This window comes from Patella vulgata, chromosome 3, assembly GCF_932274485.2.
Source record: "Patella vulgata chromosome 3, xgPatVulg1.2, whole genome shotgun sequence".
Lineage (NCBI taxonomy): Eukaryota > Metazoa > Mollusca > Gastropoda > Patellidae > Patella > Patella vulgata.
In genome coordinates, this window is record NC_065881.2 from 76039725 (window position 1) to 76058414 (window position 18690).

Below are 18690 nucleotides of genomic sequence, written 5' to 3' on the forward strand. Positions count from 1 at the left end.
TTACAAATATACATTATTTTTATTATAAAAATATATATGCAATATACATAAAATGGCTTTTCTGTAAAATGGATAAAACATATATTTGTAACTTCTAATATAAAATTTTTATTATGCATTATGACATAAAAATAAATATATACTATGTATACTATGCCTATTCTGTAAAATGGATGCTGCACATTTGTAAATGATAATAATATTTAAATTATGTATTATTGAAATAAAGTAATGATATATTTGTTATAGGTCTACAGAAATGAAATGAAATGGGGTTTAACGTCCTACTTTTCTATTTCGACTGGGCTAAGGAAGACAGGCATATGCCATACAGTCTGCTATGTGGGAAATTTTACCCGGACAGATGCACTACGACCTACTCTTATATCGATTTTCCAACTGCCAAGGGATCTTTTACTGCACACAATTTGACACATTTGAACTAAATGCAGTGTTCTTGATCTCTTAATTTTAATTCGACTGCACTATTAACCAGAATGCGGGGGCCGACTGAAAAGTTCTAAGCCTATCTGTGAAAGACCTGTACTACTAAGTCGATGGTTTCCGTTTATTTTTCTACACACTCCTCTTTGAGGTGTACACACTTTTGCCAACGACGTGGCAAGGTCTGGATTCAGGAAGAAATTTTCTTCGGCCACCATAAAACAAAGTAGAAAAATAACGACCGACTAGTTCCTTTTCCATTTTTGGAAACACGTCTCATTCATGGTTACAAGTGTGGCCAGGATTTGCTTCAAAACGGCACAGACGTCAGGAATTGACACGTTTCTGATCCACATTCAAGAGCTTTGGCATCCATCTTGCAGAAACTTGTGTCGTTGACGATAATGTCCTCAGCCCTCTCATGAGAGATGCTACCAACACTGCCATACACCCGGATCATGTTTTCTTAGTGGTTGCTGTCGATGGCCTTTCAGGGTGCGGGTCATCGTCAAGGCTCTCTCTCTGCCACGCTTAAATTCCTTAGCCCACTTCTTTACTGTGGTAAAGGAAGGGACGTCATCCCCTAAAGCGGAGACCATGTCAGCACGTATCCGTGTTGGGGTAAGTCGTTTCAGTTGCAGGTACTTGATGGCTTGCCTATAGCCAGTTTTTGCCATTTCTGGTGATTTTAATGGATATGTTTACAAGATTGTCTGGTACGAAGACAATAACACCACACTTGCAGTTCTTATATCTATGATTCATTTAATGATTGTACTTATTGGTCACAAAAGTTTGTTTCAACCAAATTATTTTCCCTTTCAGGCTTAGAACTTTTTACCCAGCCCTCGAATGTGTGATGGCACTATAGGTTATAAATCTTTTACTGTACTGGGGCCTGTTTCGCGAAATTTTAACTAAGATAAAATCCAAATTTTACTAATTTGATTGGATAATATTAGATTGATTTTAGCGCTTAGCCAATAAAAATTGAAGTATCTACTAAAATTTAGATTTTATATTTAGTTAAGATTTCGAGAAACAGGGCCCAGGTTTTGCACTTAGATTTAATTCAGAGTACATGCACAACGCTGGTGCATCAATATTAAGATATCGATCATATAAATTTCAGCTTATCAATACCAATGTCTTGTCACATAGGCTGGAAACCATGTTAACAATAAATATGTACTGTCATATTAAAAATAACTGTTATAAACATAACAATTTAGAGGCGTTTACTAACTGGATAAAGCAAAAAAATAAAAAACAATAAAAAACCCTAAAAACTATAACATATACACATGGAAGGATTATTACAAATACTAAGAACTTTCAGTAACCGTTATGTCCATTTTAAATGAAGCAAACAATTTATAATAATGATGCCTCAGCAGTATAAATACATTTGGCATTTGAGCCTGGGGAGTAAAAAATGAAACTGAAATTGTAAACTCACTCCAAATATTCCAAAAGCTAATGATTAGTATATTCCAAACAGCTTAACGATGCATTAGGCAAGAGCTAATTCTGCATATTGCTGATCTTTCTTTAGGCTCTTAATTTTCAACAGATTTTAAGACGATTGGTGGTTAATGATTTAATTAAAAAATGGATAATCGAGACTTTGTTTACCATAACGTCGCTCAGAATGAAGTAATCTGACTAAAATTTTCAAGATATTCCATTTTTCATTATCTAGCTCTTTATCTAAATCTTACATAATGCAGCGAGAACCTCTAGCTCTTTATCTAAATCTTACATAATGCAGCGAGAACCTCTAGCTCTTTATCTAAATCTTACATAATGCAGCGAGAACCTCTAGCTCTTTATCTAAATCTTACATAATGCAGCGAGAACCTCTAGCTCTTTATCTAAATCTTACATAATGCAGCGAGAACCTCTAGCTCTTTATCTAAATCTTACATAATGCAGCGAGAACCTCTAGCTCTTTATCTAAATCTTACATAATGCATCTTTCACTATTATAGCGAGGGCCACCAGGGGCCTGTTTCACGAAATTTTAACTAAGATAAAATCCAAATTTTAGTAATTTGATTGGATAATATTAGATCGATTTTAGTGCTTAGCCAATCAAAATTTAAGTATCTACTAAAATTTGGATTTTATCTTTAGTTAAAATTTCGTGAAACAGGACCCTGATCTTTATCTAAATCTTACATAATGCATCTTTAATTATTATAGCGAGAACCGCCAGATCTCTGTCTAAATCTTACATAATGCATCCTTAACTTTTGAAATGTGTAAATATGAGTTTTAAAAATATCAAAATAGTATGCATTGGAAATTATATGTTAACACAATAAACATACATTATGCAAGAGCAAAATTTGATTATTGCAAGTGTTAATTTAGGCTTCAGATGTTATAGAAATTATAAATTAGATCTTTATTTAAACAACAAGCCCAAAATCAACTCTGTAGACCCACGGATGGCTCGGCTACAGCTCGGATTTAAATAGGATTTCACTTATTGATAAATTCAAATATGGCGCACCCTGATGAGAATACGTCAGTTAGATCGAGACTAAATGATAGAGTGTACTTAGCGAGGCCGCTGTAGGGCGTTTCCACATGCCATTGAAAACTTTACTTGATATTCGAGATATGTAGGTGGATTTAACGCCTGTCAATCAAACGTTCGGCCAAGGTGAAGGCACATTTCACTACCATTTCTAGTCAAATATTACAACGATGATAACTATGTTCAGAATAAAGTAATTTGACTGAAATTTTCAATATATTCTTCTTTCATCATCTACTTTTGAACTGTTATAGCAAGAATGGCCAACTCTCTATAAAAATCTCCCATAATGTATCTTTAATTCAGTTTTTAGTTTAAAGTTTTTCGACATTAGTCTCTTTGTATTTTGTCAGTTCACATTAACCCTAATGTAATCTTAATTCCATCAATAAAACGTGATATCTGATTACCAAGCTGAAATTAAAAAAAAATCATGGCATCATATATAGAAACTTTCTCACTCGGAATTTATGTTACCAGGACAGCAAAATGCATTGTATATGTGGTTGTATTCGTTGTTATGGTAACAACATGAACCGTTGCCTTAGTAATAATATGGGTCAAGGTAACAACATATATACAACTATAATTTCTTTTTTGAATTTAGTGTAAATAATTTGCCTAGCAATGTAGCATACAGGAACGACCCTATGTGATTTTTCAAAATTTTTGATTTTCTGGAGGTATTTTGTCTTTGTAATGAGCGCGCTGTGGGGTGGTGTGTAGAACGTAATTGCTGCGGGTCCGAGGTCGTTGCCTAAGACTGCTCTCCCCGTTCACACCATGCTATTGCATGCTCTTACTACGCTCACAAAGACTTGACCACGTCCATGTCGGTCTCGACAACAACCTGGCTGATTTTGTAGATCGTAGCCAGTTCGTGGTATATGCATGCGTGTGTGAGAGGAGGTTGGGGGTCAAAATATCTACCTTTGGTTGACATCGACTAAGACGTTTAAGAGAATAAGTCGAAGGGCTCATCTTTTCCCCAATACTAGCTATTCCTTAAACTAAGTTGCAGGGGTAGCAAACCGGAGGATCCGAAGAAAAACCCAAGCATTTGGTCAGACAACCCTACTCCCTGTCACAGAGAATCGAATCAACGCCATTTGACTCAATGACAGACCTAATGATCTAGTGCGTACGTGTTACACCATTTGGCCCCCACCCTTTCCAATCAACAGTGTCCATGTTTACTCACCATCCATTGCGGACAAGTTTCAAGTTCATCATTGTACCATCCATCTAGATTAGAATAAACCTGAGTTGGTCTACTTTTATCATGAAGAGCCTCGCAAAGGTCACAGAAATATTCCCTTCGAGCCTCAATTTCACCGTAGACATCGTATCGTTCCGTCCATTTTAAGTATTTATTATACTCATCTTCATTTCTTGATAAACGAAGTAAAAAGTCACTTAAGTCTTTACCACTACCAAAGTCGTCTGCATTAATAAAAGAATGGGGTGGTGCAATTTTAGCATAATCGATGTTCCCCCGAACTATTGGAATTTGACGCCTTTCCAAGGCCGCCCAAAATTTTTCTGTGACATAATCTCTGCAAAGAGAATTTTCAATAGCGAAGAAAAATTTGTAACGTGATAATACTTCTCTGCAAATTGTTTCCGGACACCGCGTGCCTCCACATTTACCGTAAAGATCGAACTCTGGTAGACGCTGTTTCATATCATTTATAAATAGGCGTCTTCTCCCAAAATCGTAGCAATTACTGGACATCCAAGCTGCAAGCTGATAATTCCTCGCGGCAAAGTTTTTCCCGGAAACATTAGTAGCATATGGTACGCGGTTATGTCGAACGTATCCACCGTAGAATACCGGAACATCCGAATCTAGACGATAAAACGATGTCCAGTTAAAAAGTCCTGCCAGCTGTCCGAAACCAATCGGTGTTCTGGGAGGAGGTTCGACGTTGTATATTATCCATCGTTGAAACGGGAGTCTCGATTGCGGCAGATCTAGAGCCCCAACTACTTTCCATAATGCGCCCACGTGAATTAATATTGCGTCACTGTCATCCAACAGGCTTCTGTCATTGGTCATGGTGCATGATTGAACTTTGCAGCGTCTGAATAAACGATCGTCAATTCCTTCCCATGTCTTATCAGAGAAAAAACCCGTCCATCGTAAAATGCGTTTCTTGGTAGTATTTCTCCAGTGGTTTTGTTGAAAAGTCGTTATGTAGGGAACATTCCCGTTACATTTCTCTCCGCTGCAACTATCGCTCGTTAAATATGACAACAGAAACAGGAACACAAGCACAAAACCAAACATGATGAGAGGTCTGTTTCCTCTTTTGTACCAAATATTGATCCCACGTAATTTAAGAATTCTACCCATTGCTGCGGAATATAAACCATTCATTGACTGAAAAAAAAAACAAGTTAAAATTATTGTAAGGGATGTCTTCCACTGGAGATTGGGAGACACCCACGGTAGCTCAGTTAGTAAGACGTTGGCTCACTAACCTGGAGGTCCCGTGTTCGATGTCTGCGTTGGCTTAGAAAGTTCATTGGGATTTTCCTGCGTGCCCCCCCCCACCTCCGCCCTTTTCAGTGGCGTATATAGGTCGAAGGGCCTGGCAAGGGAAAACGTATAGTCGTTTGAATGGAACGAAAACACGAGGTCCCATGTACACTTTGGCGTGCACTGTGCACGTAAAGAACCCTTGGCGTTTGAATTTCAATATTAAGCACGTATCCGTACGTACATACCCACCATTGCAACTAACCGTTACTATCACGTGTGTATATCCCTACTACTAGTATACATGTTTCCCTACCTACCAACCATTACTATTAGGCTGCTATTACATAGGAGTTTGCGATATACGGTATTCGGTATACGGGCACGGCGGTTTACACGGCATATACTATACTGGCCTGGTCAGTTATTTTCCCAACCGATTTTGGTACCCTCATAGAGGCTCATTCATATCCAAACAGAATGGATTCAGAAGAAGAGGAAACTCTGACTTGGTTTTTTACTTGTGGAGGCGTAAAGTATGGTGGCGTGAAGGTCAGGCTTTGAGTCGGCTCATTCCAATATTGGGGGGGGGGGGGGGATAACTGGAAATCACTGTTCTTGATAATCTAAAATAGTCTACCATGCCAGGAGATATGTCCATCAATGTTCAGAACGTTTGATTCGAACTTTTTACAACACAAATGCCCCATTTTCTACTCATCCCATGGAATTTACTCTTCCCTGAAGCAAGTATACGCCGAAAAAAACGAACATGCGTACTCTTATACGCGTATAGTCCGATGTAAACCGCTAAGCGAATTTCTGCTGTTCGAACACAAGTATTCGCGTATACCTCTAAACGTATACCGAATACCGTATACCCCTATGTAATAGCAGCCTTTTACTTGTTATTTAAAGACCTAAAGGCTACATAGATTAAAGAAACTAGTCACTTAGATAATTCTGGCTCAAAATCCAATTTGACTCATATTGAAACTACCCACTATTAACACATGTATATTGATCACGATCCGATGTTCATCCAAGACACAATCGAGATATTATTCTCTACCTCTAATATACACTCAAAGTAATTAAAAACGCAATGCCAAATTCAAAGTTTATTTACTGCAACAATTTTTAACAAATGTACATAACAGTTGACAAAATCGAGATAACAAGCATCTGTGGATAATTTCATGAAAGAATTCACTACAAATGCACAAAACCGAAACGACAGAGAACCATGAAACAAAGCAGGGGTCAGCTGAATTCAATATCGGGTATGTCCACCCTAAGCTCTTACACATGCCTGAAGTCGACTTAGCATAGACTGGCACATATGTCTCACTACACGCTGTGGGATTGTTTGCCAATGATTTTGGAGTACCTGTGCCAACTCTGCAACAGTTCGTGGTGGCACGGCTTGAGTTCGAACCCGTCTTCCAAGTTCACCCCAAAGGTGTTCGATCTGGTTCATGTCGGGAGACATAGCGGGCCAATCCATAACACGGACATGATGATTGTTCAGAAAGTCTCTTGTCAACCTAGCAGTGTGGGGTCGGGCGTTGTCATGCTGGAAAACCATCTGTCGACGGACGCCATGTTGAGCCAGCAATGGCAGCAACACCGGACGAAGGATGGCGTCAACATAATGTTGAGCGTGGGATTGCATTGGACCACCACCAACTGGGACCGGAAGTTGACGTTGATAGCGGCCCAAACCATGACGCAACCTCCCCCGAAACGATCCCTTTCCAGCACGCAGTTACGAGCAAAGCGTTCATGTCGACGTCGGTAGATAGGGTGACGTCCATCGGATTCATCCGAGAAGATGACATTTCGCCATGGTGTGTTGTGCAGATACTCCTGATTTGCGGTCCATTGCTGTCTGGCAAGTCGATGACGATGCAAAAGGATTTGACCTTGGTAAGGTCGACGGCAGCGTAACCCAAGAGCAGCCAGGCGCCTTCGGACTGTTTGAGGGCTGCTCTGACGTTGCCGTGTTCCAACAGTTCAACTGACAGTAGCAGTAACTGGCTGGAACCTGTTGCGCAGATGCTGTAGTCGGATTTGGCGATCTTGCGCAGCGGTTGTTACAGGTGGCGCTCCAGGTCGGGGTCGATCGGCAACTTTTCCAGTGGCGTGGAAGCGTTGTCTGAGGCGAGCAATGGTTGATGGGTGGACATTAAAGTGTCTGGCGACGGCTACCTGTGAAGCCCCATGATCCAGGATGCCAATAGCTCTGTTCATGTTTTCTTGTGTAAGGTGTAACATTTTTCCTAAGTGATGAATGTTGAAATTTTTATCTGTATTTAAAGGGTCAGAGTGCAGGGAATGCACGTTCAAAACGTGTGACATGGGACTGCTTAAAATGGTTCAAACCCAGAACTCCACAAAAAGAGACGCATCACAAGTTTCACCTATGTGCCATAAGATAGGAAAGCCCAAGAAAACGTTTACCGGAAATATTTCACGAATTAGGCATTGCGATTTTAATGGCTTTGAGTGTGTATATGTTGTTTTCGACGTTTTATGTTTGTTGTTTGAAATATGCCCATCTTGTATTATACCCCACTTACATTTTAAACACTGTTTACATATTCAAGTACTTGAATCCATCAAACCTTTCACACTTCTATATTTCTTATATATATTTCAATTTTCTTTGTCAATGTATTTGTATGTACTGTCTGCATTTAAAACATTGCTTACATACTCTTAAAAAAAGTAGGGGATATTGAAATGCAAATACCTATGCAGGTTGTGACATGATAAATAGTCATCATGGACACTTGACATGCTTTGAGAATATGTTCACAGATAAAGAAGATATCGTCCCAACAGAACCACTGAGCTGCACATGCAACACGCAATAGCGCCATACACGTGGGAGGGGTTTATTGTCAAATTGTCAAGGAAGGGTTGATGAAAACTGCCGCGTCCTGGTTTATCTATCCATGTTTGCTTTCCTATTGGTTCTTGCATAAGATGTTTTCGTCGACGTCAACGTCAACCGACGACACTGCAAGAATTGGCCGTAGCACTGCAAGAGGAGTGGGTCAGATTGCCCAAAATCGTGATTGGACGGTTGATTAGGAGGATGCCACGACGAATTGCTGAATGTCTGAGGATTGGTGGAGCAATTACTCATTATTAAGACATAAATCAAAAACGTCCATTTTCACTTTTGACGGTGTATCTCTTTGCGAGTGAAATGGGACCGTCAGATGAGCCGTCCATATGAACTGTTTATGTTCATGTGTAGGCAATTGGCCTGTTATTAACATACTCTGGTTACCTCTAATAAAACAGTAGTGCATTTCCGCAGTTTTGTATTGTTTCTGAATATCCCCTACTTTTTTTTTGAAGAGTATATATAAATGATAAGTACTTAATTTCATTTAATCCTACTCCCACGTTTATTACTTTTACCAAACTCTTCTCATTCCGTGATTAGCGAAATCATTACATCAATTTCAGAGGTGACGTGATCACCTTGAGTGTGCGAACTCCGCGTTGTGGTACTCCCTCTTTCTCCACTTCTTTTCTAATCCTACTTCTATAAGAACATTAAAATTGAGGGCGCTGACATCATCAAACTGTCAGAAATATGGATTGGTAAAAACACGAACATTGACAAAATATCATTGCAAGGTTTTCATTCACCTATTCTCTTAAACAGGGACGACGGTTATGGCGGCGTGGCCATTTACATTGGGTCTTCCATACACTTCATTCCAAGACACGATCGTCATGTTAATTGGACAGAAGTTAGACTAAATTTAGAAGCCCGATCCTTCACAGAACAAGAAATTAAAGCCATGCAGATGAGTCGAATTCTGCCAAACACGAGGAAAAATACCAATTGCATAGGAATATGGTGACACTTCGAGATCAGTACAACAGATTGGATTTTAACTTTTTTGATAAGCAAGGTACATTTTCTAATTTCTAATTTCAATTCATTAACTTCGCGAGGTATTGACATCCACTGACAGACAAAAACAAGAACGGTCATTAAATGAAGACGAGTTGGAATTGTAGAGTTCTCAAGTTTTTAGTGTAGAAAATGCCAATGGATTAATTTATACAAGTAATATATTTGGATTACATGCTGCGGATGAGCATGAACCGCGACAAAATGTGAAAGTTTTTAGTGTTGAAAATGCCAAGAGATTAAATTTATAATAGTAAAATATTTGGATTACGTGCTGCGGATGAGCATAAGCCGCGACAAAATGTGAAAGTGAGACAAAATGTGAAAGTGCGACTAGATATCAAAATGTAAAGAAATGTGAGACAAAATGTAAGAATATAGCTGAGAGTGACGCACATTCGAAAAGTGCTGAGACAGTTAAAAATGATGACTCATTTACCATAACATGTTCAAAACGGGTTGTAGATGTTCAAATAAATATGTAAATCATGATTTTGTTATTTTTGTCCCTTTTCAACTGATACACGGCCACTTTTCAAAACGAAAACTAAAGGGTGCTAGTTGTGAATATAGAAAACAGTTGAAAAGTGAGTTTAACATTTATAATAGAAAATTCAATCAGGACTTAAAGTGTCTTAAAAGGAACAATTCGAAAGAATATTGGAAAATGTTGACACAAAGCAAAAAATCGTCTAATACGTTTGATGTAAGCATAGATTCGCTATATGACTACTTCAGAAACTTAAACCAAAGCAACGAAAGTAACTTTGTTCCAGATGACTTCTCACTGATTGACTGTGTTGTGGGTGACAATGATGTTATCAACGAGCCAATTACGGATATTGAAATAGAATATTGTATTAATAATTTGAAAAACAACAAGTCACATGGAATGGACGAAATTCTAAATGAATATATCAAATGTACGAAACTGACCATGATACCGATATATGTGATATTATTTAATGTGATTTTGGATACAGGACTTGTACCTACCGAATGGTGCTCTGGTATGATTTTTCCAATTTATAAAAATAAAGGTAGTAAAGATGATGTTTGTAACTATCGCGGTGTAACTATACTAAGCTGTTTCTGTAAATTGTTCACTTCAGTTATCAATAATAGGCTGACGAAATTCGTAGAATCGAATTATAAACTTGGTCCCGAACAAGCAGGTTTCCGAAAAAACTATTCCACACTTGACCATATATTTTCACTGAAATGTCTTATCGATCTGTATATTGGTAATAAAAAACGGCTATACGCTGGATTCGTTGATTATCGTTCCGTATTTGATAAGATTCCCAGATTACCCTTGTGGGAGAAAGTGTTAGACTGTGGTATAACAGGCAAGATATTCCGTGTTATTCATAATCTGTATAAATATGCCAAATCATGTGTATGTCTCAACAGAAACAGGTCTGATATGTTTAATTGTTCAGTTGGGGTTCGTCAGGGAGAAAATCTGTCCCCGCTTCTGTTTTCCATATATTTGCAAGACTTGTCATCTTTCTTGTCACAACACTATAAAGGTTTAAGCGTCCATGAAACTGATCTTGAAAATGTAGGTGTATACCTGAAACTATTTGCACTTTTGTATGCGGATGACACTGTTCTTTTAGCAGAAAGTGAATCAGAATTACAAGCTGCATTCAATGCCATGTTAGAATATTGCACCGTCTGGAAACTTGAAATTAATTCAACAAAAACTAAAACAATTGTTTTTTCAAAAGGTAAAATAAGAAAAACACCTAAAATTACCTATGGAGATGTTGAAATAGAAAACGTTCACGAATATGCTTATCTTGGTATAATTTTTAATTTTAATGGATCTTTTGTCAAGGCCAAGAAACAACTTCACAGCAAAGCATCTTCAGCAATGTTTTCATTAATTCAAAAAGCTCGTAAACTAAATCTTGATGTAGATACCCAGATACATTTGTTTAATTGCCTTGTAGTACCTATCGCCCTGTATGGTTGTGAAATATGGGGTTTTACTGATATTATACTGTTAGAAAGACTTCAACTGAGATTTTGTAAATATGTATTAAAAGTAAAAATGTCTACTCCAAATGTTATGGTCTATGGTGAACTTTGCAAATTTATATAAAATATAGAATGATTAATTACTGGTATAAGCTTGTAACTGGTCCCAGATCTAAAATCGCTTGTGTACTGTATAACACTTTGTAAAAATCATATGAGCCTAATACATGGTTAAATTATATAAAAGACGCTTTGAACAGTGCTGGGTTGTCTTATATTTGGGATTCCCAAGCCTGTAACATTAATGCTAATTGGTTAAAGCAATGTTTACTGGTAAGGCTAAAGGATCAATATCAGCAAGAATGGAATAGCACTGTACATAATACAAGCAAATGCAAAAATTATCGTTTATTTAAATCCACGTTCATCTTTGAACAGTACTTAATAGATCTACCTCCGAAATATAGACATTACTTTAGTAAATTTAGATGTCGAAGTCATAGACTGCCAATTGAAGCCGGGGTTTTCATAAAAGACCCCAGAAGAAAATCGTATTTGTTCTCTCTGCAATACAGGTGAATTAGGCGACGAATTTCATTACATTTTCAAATGCCAAATCCTTAAAAATGAACGTTGTAAATTTATAAAAAGTTATTACCTGAAGTGTCCTTCAGCTATCAACGTGTACAATATATTTAATAGCCACAGTGCAGAACTGGAGAATCTATGTAAATTCATCTCTATTATTGTAAATAAGTTTAAATAAGTTTAAATGAATACTGAATGTTATCTGTAATGATGTGTATATTATATTATCTGAAAATACTATGTACGTATACTATCACTAACTGTAAATATTTTATGTGTATATTATATTCATGTGTCTCACTGAGATTTTGAATAAAGATTATTATTATATCAAAAGTGGCCGTGAAAAGTGGCCGTGTATCGGTGTATACCCTCCCATTTTCATCAAAGAGTCGAGAAAAAGTATGGGTATAAGTACTTTTAACCAACATAGTTGTATCAATGCAGATTACATGTAATAAAAATACAGTTCTAACTTGTAAAACAACACTTTTATTGTTAATTTACCAAATGTTTTTACAGTGACCTCATGTTACCTCACTAATACAGTAAATTTATAGTATAAAACCATGCAGTAGTATTTTTATAGCGTTCTGTTAAAGCAATTACATATTTTTCACTGTAATTTTACATTTATTTTTCGCAGTGGAGCGCGAAAACTAAACACAGCAAGGTAGTACAGCTGATTTTTTTTTATTCTCCACGGGTAGCGTATCTCTTTGTGTTTAGAATGGCGTGATTATCATAGTAATTCATTGATATTTGATGAAGGTCGTTGTATCATTGGAAATCGAAACGTATAGACGGGTCAGCACGCGTTATTAAATTAAAATAGAACCGACGAAGACATAATCTAGATTGAATTAGGATTATAAATCACCTAAAAAGACAAAATTCAACTCTAAGTAATGTCAATCTGCATGGGTTATCTTTTGGAAGCGGGTCCGTGAAGTGTAAATTATTCCGCTCTTTGAAATATCTGCTACATAAAATGATATAACTATATGTTTATTCGTTTATAGTTTTTTATTAAAACCATTTAGGGAAGTTAGTTCATCACTTTCGGGGCGGTTGCCGCGGTTTCCCACTGTTAAGGAACAGCATCTATTCGTTCGGTAGGACGAGAAACATTGGCGTTTACGCAAAAGAACACATAACAGTTTAAATTCTAAATAAATAATAGGTCGTAGCTCTGCTGTCCGGGCAAAATTGTCCTCCTAGCGCACTGTCCGTCATCATTAACCCGGATGGTTCAAAAACGTGGGACGTTGAACTACCGTTTCAATCTATTTCTTTGATGATTTGCACGACCGTATCTATTGATCCGCCATTGCGCTTATAATGTAGTCGAATCTATCAAATACTATTACAGTTATCTGGTGTAAAATGAATATATTTCGTAAACATACCTGTTATTGCCTTCTTTGCTGCAGAAGCCGATACATTAAATAATTTATTGTGAAATGCAGAGATGGACACTATGCGGAATCACAGCGCTAACAACAACCTATGTTTCCATAGTTACAAATTGTTTATTGTGATTGCAAGATTGGCATGTGTCCGGCGTATAATGTATTGTTCCAGCATTGATCGTATATAGTACAGTTCTAGGGTTCCAGAGCTACAAACCCACAGTTATCCATAGAAAAAAAACAACCCCAAAAAATCCAAAACAAACTAAATAGTCCAGCCTCATTCTATGTAGTACAAATATATTGACGTAAACCAGAATCATATATAATATATAAATCACTCTGTGATATAAATATCGATTCCATCCTATGAATCATACGTAACTAAAGCGAAAACTAAATAATATGGAAGGATAACGTTGCCAATATTATTTCAATGTTCGCGGTGGAAGCTGCATATGTCAGCAGTTCAAAATACGTAGGCCTATTTTAGTTTTACAATTTCCATTGCTCCATAATACCAATGTCCATAATACAAAGTACAGTATAATAGTTATTTTGCGCATTACACTTCCCCATTCTGCATTTTGGATATTAGACAAATGCATAATAGACCTGATCATGAACATATTAGAACATATATACCTTATATGGGATCTACGACGAAGCTGATTTACATACGGAAAAAAGTCCGGACTGAGAGAGAGGGAGAGAGAGAGAGGGAGAGAGAGAGAGAGTCACATTGCGAGGAGTATGGGGTGATACAAGTGTCCCAATCATACCTCGTCAGGTAGCGCCTTTGACTTTGTGCAAAGAATGTTTGGGAGTTAATTTGCATTCCTTTACCGACTAATCGTTACCTCTTCGGTTAACACATTCGTGCGCAAAGTTATTGAAAGTTAATTTGAATTTCACGAAACAAAACATAACGGGGACATCCGTAATAACTTTTTTGTTATTGCCAGAGCCAGACAATACCCATGGAGGGGTTGAAATAGTTATTTTACACCCCCCCCCCAAATAAAACCCCAAAAAACAAACAAACCCAAGATTATTTAAAATTAGACTGATGGCCATCTTATATAATAATACGGTACACATTTGGAGAATTATTTGATTTCGCACTCATAAAATGGTATTTAATGATTAACATATTATACAAAGAACAGTTTTCTTTCCTTATTCATTGCACATTGTCGCAGATCCGTTGCGTTAAATATATTGGTATGATGCCGCCATTTGATGATATTGGTAAATGCGTTGCAGTTATTATTACGGATATGCGACTATTTGATATGGAGTTATGCCGTCGTCCCTGTCCTTCCGTCCACAATTTGTTTGTGGACACTCTACAGGTCACAATTTTTATCCATTTTTAACGAAACTAGACCTATAGGTCTATCTCACACAGATCTCGACTAACTTGACTGAATGAAAAATCTAACATACCTTTCGACTTTGTGGAATAACAATCTATAATTCTACTGATCTTTTTTTTGAAAATCTTATCGGATTCCTGAGAACAGATGTATTTTCTTCATGATCACCATCAAAACATTGAAGAATCGATTATGTCGTAAATTTTATGTTAATTAGATTGCCATTAGATTTTCCTTTTTCTCACTGTTTTATTGTCGATTTGGGATGATACGAATATTTAGTATATATTAAAGACGTCTCTATTCATTTGACGTTTAAACCTATATAATGTACATGAATTTTAGGTACTATTTTTTTTGCGGATGAATACAGCTGTTCTGTATTGTATTCTGTTGTAGACTGTGAAAATTTTGGATCCATGTGTCGACGCTTTAAATCACATGGATCCATTAAACCTTCTAACTGTTTAATTCCATTTTTTTCATTGAAGATTCTTATATTACAAATCTTTCCTTACACTAGAAACGTAATCACTGGGTTCCTTTCGATATTGGCATGTATCGGACCATAACGTCATGGATTATGACCCCTGATTGTACGAAAAATCACGTTTTTAGTTTCTGGACACTCTAGAGGTCACAATTTTCATCTGATTTTAATGAAACTTGAAATGCATGTTTATAACTCACTGATCGTGGTTCCTTTCGATATTCGTGCATATCGGATTGTAACTTCCTGAATTATGGCCCCTGATTGTACGAGAAATAGCGTTTTTAGCTTGTGGACCCTTTTTATAGAGGTCACAATTATTATTATCCGATTTAATACAAAAAAAACAACGTTTTTTTGGCTTGTGGACCCTATAGAGGTCATAATTTTTATCCGATTAAAAAAAAAAACGTTTTAGTATATCACCGTTACACCCTAAGGACGGCTGAGTACGAATTTCGTGAAAATCGGCCCAAAGCTGACAGACAAAATGACCGCCCTTCGTTCTCAAATAAAAATATGGTATATCAAGGTTGTGGACACTATAGAGGTCACAATTTTTATCCGATTTTGTTGAAACTTGAAATGTAAGTTTATAACACAAAGATCTCGGTTCTTTTCGATATTTTGCGCATATCAAATTGTAATTTCCTGAATTATGGCCTTTGATTGTAGGAAAAATCGCGTTTTTAGCTTATGGCACCCTATAGAGGTCATAATTTTTATCCGATTTAAAAAAACGTTTTAGTGTATCACCGTTACACCCTAAGGACGGCTGAGTTAGAATTTTGTGAAAATCGGCCCAAAACGGACAGGCAAAATGGCTGCCCCTCGTTCTCAAATAGCGTAAAAATATGGTATATCAAGGCTGCCCCTCGTTCTCAAATAGGGGGGTTGGATGGCTGAATGGTTAGCGTGCGCGCGCTGTATCATAAAGTCTGTCATTGAGTCGACTGGCGTGGTTTCGAATCCCCGGTTGTACGTGACAAGGAGTAGGGTCGCCTGTCCAACCTCGTGGGTTTTCTCCGAGTCCTCCGGTTTCCTCCCACTGCTAAAGACCCCTACGCGCAAGCAAATTATTGAAATAAAATTAAACCATATGTTAGTCCCGAAATGACCTACTTTGTGTTGAGTGGACGTTAAACCCCATTTCTCTCTCTCTCTCTCGTTCTCAAATAGCGTAAAAATATGGTATATCAAGGTTGTGGACCCTAGAGGTCACAATTTGTATCCGATTTTGTTGAAACTTGAAATGTAAGTTTATAACCCAAAGATCTCGGTTCCTTAAATCGATAATTGCGAATATCGAATTGTAATTTCCTGAATTATGGCCCTTGATTGTAGGAAAAATCACTTTCTTTTTAGCTTGTTCTCTATCCATCTCTCGTGGGCGTATCCTGCCTGGCAGCCGCTGGTTAATTAATTAGCTATGAATAAATTTGAAACAGGTGGGCCATTAATTAATTGATTGCTGATAGTCGCGCCCGGTCATAATTGTTTGCGCCATGAGCATACACGAATAGAATGTGCCCATTATAAACCATACTATTATTTTTATTAGATTTGTAGATATAATATGTACACAGTTAAATATTTTTGTTCTTGATTTGTCAAATAGGCTATGATATATTACTCTGTTGATATTTATACGTGTGTTTTTAATACAAATTTATTTCTTCTTGAGACCTTTATAATGGTTTATTTATGATTACTGATAAGAGAAAAATAAACAAATGCTACTCCCAATTGATCAAAACTGTACTTTGGTTTACCCTGCTGATGTAGAATATATGTTATCACTTATATAAATCCAAAGGGTTTCAATCAGGGGCATGGTGACCAGAGGCGTAGCCGTGAAATATATATTGGGGGGGAGGGGGGGGTCCGCAACCCTAACCCCTTACCCTAACCCATTTTTTAAAACCCCTAAAAAATATAAACAAACACCATGTGGCCATGCTGTCTACCAAGACACTGCGTGCAAAAGCATTATGGTTACGTTGCTGGCTGGGCGGGCGATAAATATTTGGTTTAGGCGGTTATGTTTTTGGGTACCTACATGCGATTCACTCTGATAAGTGGCAGAAAAAAATTAACAAAATATTACTGACAGGCTAACTAGACACAATTTTATGGAACACAGGTACTTTTCACTTCACACATGTTTCCAGGATGATTATCTCTGTGTTTTATTTTAGCAGTATAAACCATATTGGGATATGTACAGGTTTTATACAGATAGAATCTTAACTAATCCTAATGATTGTTGTAAATAAATAGGAGTTTGGGCCTACTATGTAAATTTTTTGGGGGGGTCCAAGTATATTCAGACCCCCCCCCCCCCCCGAAAAACAATTTGGGGTGTCGGACCCCCCATGTGTGACGCCCATGGTGGTGACCGATGATATTGCATGAGGAACAAGATCCCGTCCGGTGTGACAGTGTGAGATGGTTCCTGTTGTGTGATTACCATTTAGCGCATGCGCAGTTGTAGGAGTCAGCTATTGACCGTCACCATGGTTGTCAATATATACACCTCTATGGCATTGACTCCCCGTGATAGGATTTCCCCTAAGATTTTCTTGCGGTCAAATAGGTTTCTAAACTATTATCTACCAATATTGAAGGAGCTAAATCGCTAACATCTGGGCCCCCCAGAAAACAATATTTATATGAGTGTTCAGCCGGGTAATATTGGGCTGTATGGAACTGTCATGCTAGTCGATTTGTAGCATATCTGACCCACGGTATATGTTTGACACAGGTTAAGCATTATGATTATATAATGTTGTGAACCTTTCACCACAGGAGTCTGACCTTCTATCCGTATATATACTATTCAAAAAAAGTAGGGGATATTTGATTTTGGGGGCATAATACTAAAATATGCAAATGACTACGAAAAAAGTCACTATAGAACCTAACAGAAGAAACATTTCCAGTTACATGTGACGCCCAAACGCACCAATAGCTACCGCATGGAATGCAGGTGATGCTTGGGATCATCATGGGGGTCCAACCCAAGATTTGCACGACTCTGACTTTGAATGTTACAGTCATTGTGGCATTGAATTCCAGGGTGGAAACATCAGTTTAATTGTTTTAGTGACCAGAAAACAAATTTTGATATGCGTCGGCTTACCCAAAATGAAAGGTTACGTGCCCTTGGCATGCTACAGATCGGCACAACACAGGCGGTTGTGGCACGGACGATGAAGGTTTCTCAGTCTGTCATAAGCAGGCTATGGTCCAGATACCGTGATACACAATCTGTACAGGACAGACCACGCTCAGGTCGACAACTCAAGCCCAGGATCGATTTATCCGTACCTTGGCCTTGAGAAATCGTGTCATCACAGCAAATCAGATCAGCGCTCGTCTTCAAACAGACACTGGTGTGAGAGTGAGTGGCCAGACGATTCGG

At 37.6% G+C, this 18690-nt stretch overlaps 1 protein-coding gene across 1 annotated transcript; it reads right to left on the bottom strand.

Annotated features, from left to right (window-relative positions):
- Positions 1 to 2397: 2397 nt before the first annotated feature.
- Positions 2398 to 13671, bottom strand: LOC126816134 (alpha-(1,3)-fucosyltransferase 7). The gene is made up of 3 exons (XM_050542341.1): positions 13395 to 13671; positions 4191 to 5372; positions 2398 to 3403 (listed from the first exon to the last, which is right to left on the bottom strand). Exons 2-3 carry the CDS (start codon positions 5367 to 5369, stop codon positions 3344 to 3346), a joined length of 1239 nt encoding a protein of 412 aa, XP_050398298.1. The 5' UTR covers positions 5370 to 5372; positions 13395 to 13671; the 3' UTR covers positions 2398 to 3343.
- Positions 13672 to 18690: the final 5019 nt, after the last annotated feature.

What these genes read in the sequence shown, in the direction of transcription:
- LOC126816134 (XM_050542341.1), bottom strand. Translation starts at nt 5,369, where the DNA reads ATGAATGGTTTATATTCCGCAGCAATGGGTAGAATTCTTAAATTACGT. An exon ending in AAACTTGTCCGCAATGGATG is followed by an intron (nt 3,404 to 4,190) that starts GTGAGTAAACAT and finishes TTTTAATTTCAG; the next exon opens with CTTGGTAATCAGATATCACG.